The sequence below is a fragment of the Lactuca sativa genome, chromosome 2 (assembly GCF_002870075.4).
Source record: "Lactuca sativa cultivar Salinas chromosome 2, Lsat_Salinas_v11, whole genome shotgun sequence".
Classification (NCBI taxonomy): Eukaryota; Viridiplantae; Streptophyta; class Magnoliopsida; order Asterales; family Asteraceae; genus Lactuca; species Lactuca sativa.
The window spans coordinates 190,228,465-190,233,756 of record NC_056624.2 but is presented as its reverse complement, the minus strand read 5'-3'; the positions used below and the strand labels follow the sequence as shown (position 1 = coordinate 190,233,756).

The 5,292-nt window shown below is 38.9% G+C and overlaps 1 protein-coding gene across 1 annotated transcript; it reads left to right on the top strand.

The window, feature by feature from the left end:
- Nucleotides 1-470: 470 nt before the first annotated feature.
- On the top strand, nucleotides 471-1,481 carry LOC111901484 (uncharacterized). Its single transcript, XM_023897354.1, has one exon. It carries the CDS (start codon nucleotides 471-473, stop codon nucleotides 1,479-1,481), a length of 1,011 nt encoding a protein of 336 aa, XP_023753122.1.
- The last annotated feature ends 3,811 nt before the right edge of the window (nucleotides 1,482-5,292 follow it).

Genomic DNA, 5,292 nt, shown 5'->3' with positions numbered 1-5,292 from the left:
AAGGAAGTCATCGACTAACCCCTTTAGTTTTTATAATTTATTTGACCCGACAAAACTGACTTTGTTTCCTTAAAAAATAAGAAAATAAAATAAAACACTAAATAAATAAATATGTAAAACATTGTATGGTACAATATCATTTACTCAATCTTCTATAATTTTACTGTTACGAGCTTCTTAATATATTTTAACATTGTTAATGTATTATTATAAATTTATGTATTTGTATTATTTTGTATAGCCCGACCCTTTTATTGTTTGACCCTTTTCTCATATGTTACTTATATATATTGTGGGTTATTAATGAAAAGGGTTCATGGGGAATTTTATACAATATCATGGTATCAGAGCAATTCCTGTAAACTTGGATCATTCTCAATAACCCTAGCCGTCGTCTCATCTTTCTGATAATACTTTTTCATTCTATATTTTCTCTGTTTTCGAAGCCTCTCTTCAATCTTCTTCTCACGATGTCCACCAACATATCAGACAAACCTTCTTCAACAATCAATATAAAGCATGGTGTCCCTTTTGTCTTGGATTTGGATCAAATGAACTATGATATATGGAGAGAGCTGTTTAAAATCCATTGTATTGGATACGGTGTTGACGATCATCTCAAGCCTCCTGCTCAGCCTTCTTCTCAAACTTCTGACAAAGACAAAGAAAAAGAATCAATAACTGCCATGGATACATGGCTTTGTATGGACTCGATTGTTAAATCATGGTTGTATGGCACTCTATCAGTTTCTCTTCTCAACATGATTTTTAAAAGACAGGCAACAGCGTTTGCAGTGTGGGAAAGCCTCGAGAAAGTTTTCCGTGACAACAAAGCCTCCAAGGTCATCCAACTAGACAGAGAACTTCGAAATATTTCTATAGGTACCTCCTATGTCATTGATTACTGCAATAAGATTACGTCTATAGCCGATCGCCTGGAACATATGGACGCCAAAGTCTTTGATACGAATCTTGTCACATATATGATAAATGGGCTGTCACCTAAATACTGCCATATTGCGACAACCATCAGGCACCGTGACTTGCCCCCATCTTTTTGGGATGCAAGATCTATATTGATTTGTGAAGAACAACAGATGCTCTTGGATGAAAAAAGAGATGCGACTCTTACCCATGTAGACAATCCTTCTTCTCCAAATGCTCTCACAGTTCAATCGTCTCCTCAAAATAATCACACTAATGGTGGTAGAGGAGGCTATAACAGGGGTGGTCGTGGTGGTCGATATAACAGGGGCGGTAGAGATGGAGGCCGACATGGCGGTCGATTTCACAATGGTGGTGGAAACTATTTTTATGGCAACAGTCAACAGCGAGGAACAGGGAGAGCGTGGACTTATGGCTGGTTTCAAGTTCACCAGCCCAACGTTGGATCTATTCAGCAGGGCTTGTTACCAAACCCAGGTGGGGTCTCAAACCAGTCTAATTTGTTTGGTGTTAGACACAAAAATCAACCGACCTAACAACAGCCTATGGCCCAACAACAACAATTTTTTTCTTCTCCTCAGCCCAACAACACTGAACAACAGGCTTTTCAGGTTCAGCAACCTAGTCTGGAGCCCACGACTCTTCCACAAATGTTTAACACGATGACTCTAAACGAACCGGGTCAAGCCGATTGGTACATGGACACCGGTGCCACATCCCATCTCCACTCAAATGTAGGTATACTCAAGTCTACTTCAGATAAGAACAATAATTTTTCATCATCTGTGTTAGTTGGTGATGGATCCTTAATCCCAGTCACTAACATGGGTCACACCACGTTTCCCATTCCTAATCCCTACCGTACTTTGACCCTTCGCAATGTGTTAATTACTCCTCCATTATCAAAAATCTTATTTCTGTTCGTCGGTTTGTTCGTGAAAATAATTGTACCATTGAATTTGACTCATTTGGTTTTTCTGTGAAGGATTTTCGCACCAAGCAAATCCTCATTCGATGTGACAGCACTGGTGATCTATATCCTATTACGTCTCCAACCACTCAAGCTTTCATATCCGCAACTCCTTCAATTTGGCATCAACGTCTAGGTCATCTCGGTCATCATATCTTCAAGCATCTTGTCAACAATCACTTTATTTCGTGTTCTTCTAATAAAGACTCTCCTTTATGTCATGCATGTCAAATGGGCAAACATGTTAAATTGCCTTTTAGATCTTCTATTTCTATCTCTCATTTTCCTTTTGATTTGATACATTCAGATGTTTGGACATCACCAATTGAAAGTTTGAGTGGAATCAAGTATTATGTCATATTTTTGGATGATTATTCTCACTTTGTATGGGTCTATACCATTCGTTCAAAATCTGATGTTTTTGATAAATTTGTCCATTTTCGGCCTTTTGTCATTACTCAATTTAAAACGGAAATTAAATCGTTTCAATGTGATAATGGTGATGAGTATGACAACCATAAATTTCGTCAACTATTTGCTAAACATGGTATTCACATGCGTTTCTCATGCCCGTATACTTCACAACAAAATGGAAAATCGGAACGCATGCTTCACACTCTCAATAATGTCATTCGTTCTTTATTGTTCAATGCTCGTCTTCCTCCTACTTTTTGGACCGAAGCCCTTCACATGGCGGCACACCTTCTCAACATCCTTCCCTCCACCACCCTTAGTAATGACACCCCGTTCTATAAACTATATCAAAAATCTCCTACTTATGATCACCTTCGAGTGTTTGGGTGTCTTTGTTATCCTCATATTAATGCCACCCACAAACTTTCACTAAGATCAACTCCATGCATATTTCTTGGATATCCATCAAATCACAAAGGATATCGGTATCTCAATTTAGACACAAACAAAATTATCATATCTCGACACGTGGTCTTTGATGAAACCATGTTTCCATTCGACTCTATGACTCCGAATAAATCTCCATCTTATTCGTTCCTTGACAAAAATGATACCTATAATCCATTGTTACAATATCCGGCTCCTGTCTATCCATCCTTTCATGACACTTCATCTCAACTTGACTCTACCCTCTCATCATCTTCTAGTTCTGATTCCTTGTCTGGCTCAAATTCCCCTCCTTCAACAGCCTCATCATTACCTACCACTTCCAGTGGCCCACCTGTTAATCTATGTGGTCCAAACTCTGATATGTTCGGCCCACCTAATTCGCCCTCTCCACAGACGCCTATTGCGAGCCCATCAACCTCACATCCATCCTTTTCGAGCCCAATTTCGATTGATAGCCCATTCTATGTTGCTCAAAGTCCACCATCGGTCTCTTCTCCTAATGTTGAACCATCCCATCCAATGCTCACTCGTGCAAAGCGAGGCATTTTTAAACCTGTGCACAAATTAAATCTTCATGTGGATACATCTTCCCCTGTCCCTAAAAATTACCTTCAAGCTTTTAAAGATCCCAACTGGCTCAATGAAATGACTGAAGAATATATTGCTCTTATCTTAAATAAAACTTGGGTTTTAGTTTCAAGACCTCCAACTGCTAATGTTATTAACTGTATCTGGTTGTTTAAAAAGAAACTCAATTCAGATGGGTTGTTATCTCGATATAAAGCGCGTCTAGTGGCTAACAGACGTGGCCAGCGTCCCGACATTGATTGTGCTGAGACTTTTAGTTCGGTTGTTAAGCCGGAAACTATTCGCACTGTTCTGAGTATTGCGGTCACTCATACCTGGCCTATTAGACAACTTGATGTGAAGAATGCTTTTCTTCATGGACATTTGCAGGAGACTGTTTATATGCATCAGCCACCGGGTTTTAGGGACCCCACTAGACCAAATCATGTGTGCTTGCTTCAGAGATCCCTTTATGGTCTCAAACAAGCACCACGTGCATGGTTTCAGCGATTTGCCATGTTTATTACACACATTGGTTTTGTTCATAGAAGATGTGACACCTCTCTATTTATTTACAGGCAGGACACACATATAGCTTACCTTTTACTATATGTTGATGATATCATTCTTACAGGCTCTTCTCCTTAGTTACTGACTCAGATTATTTCTCTACTGAGTGTTGAGTTCTCTATGACAGACCTCGGGGATCTTCACTATTTTTTGGGTGTTTCAGCTTCTAGGACCGTTGATGGACTGTTCTTGTCTCAACAGAAATATGCCACTGAGATTCTTGATCGTGCTTCTATGACTAATTGCAAACCTGCGACCACTCCTGCTGATTTATCTGCTAAGCTTGATGGCTCTGGTCCTCCCGTTGATGATCCCACTTTATATCGTAGTCTTGCTGGGGCTTTACAATATCTCACCTTCACTCGTCCTGATATTGCTTATGCTGTTCAGTAGATCTGTTTATACATGCACGATCCTCGGGAACCTCATTTTACTACTCTCAAACGTATCTTGCGTTATATTCAAGGAACTACTGCTTATGGTCTTCAAATATATTCATCCCCAGGTCGCACTCTTACGGCATACTCTGATGCTAACTGGGCAGGCTGCCCTATCACGAGACGTTCTACATCCGGTTATTGTGTCTTTTTAGGTGATAATCTTCTTTCATGGTCTTCTAAACGTCAGAACACTACATCTAGGTCGGGTGCTGAAGCTGAATATAGAGGTGTTGCTAATGCGGTTGCTGAAACATGTTGGCTTCGTAATTTACTTCTTGAGCTTAATTATATTCCTGCCAAGGCTACTATTGTTTACTGTGATAATGTTAGTGCTGATTACATGTCATCTAATCCGATTAATCATCAGCGTACGAAACATATCGAGATTGATCTTCATTTTGTTCGAGACAACGTAGCTACTAGACATGTGCGAGTTCTCCATGTTCCGTCTTCCTCTCAGTATGCTGACATTTTTACCAAGAGTCTTCCTTCTCCGTTATTTCTCGATTTTCGGACCAGTTTGAACATTCGACACGTTCAATCTGCGGGGGCTGTTAGTGTATTATTATTAATTTATGTATTTGTATTATTTTGTATAGTCCGGCCCTTTTATTGTTTGGCCCTTTTCTCATATGTTACTTATATATTGTGGGTTATTAATGAAAAGGGTTCATGGGGAATTTTATACGATATCAAACATTACCTCGTATACTAACATGTATGTTCGTCTGTTTATGCTCTATTTAATTTAATTTTATATACGATAAAATCAATATGTATCTATTAATTAACTGTTGGAATACAATACACCACTAATGGCAAAATCGCATCTGAATGACGTATTAGACTATTAGTAGTGGAGTAGTGGTAGGTGAACTCAACAACATGCACGCATTATTTAGCTAATAAATATAATATAATATAATAAATATAATA

Excerpts from the sequence above, each read along its gene's own strand:
- LOC111901484 (XM_023897354.1), top strand. The coding sequence starts at position 471 with ATGTCCACCAACATATCAGACAAACCTTCTTCAACAATCAATATAAAG.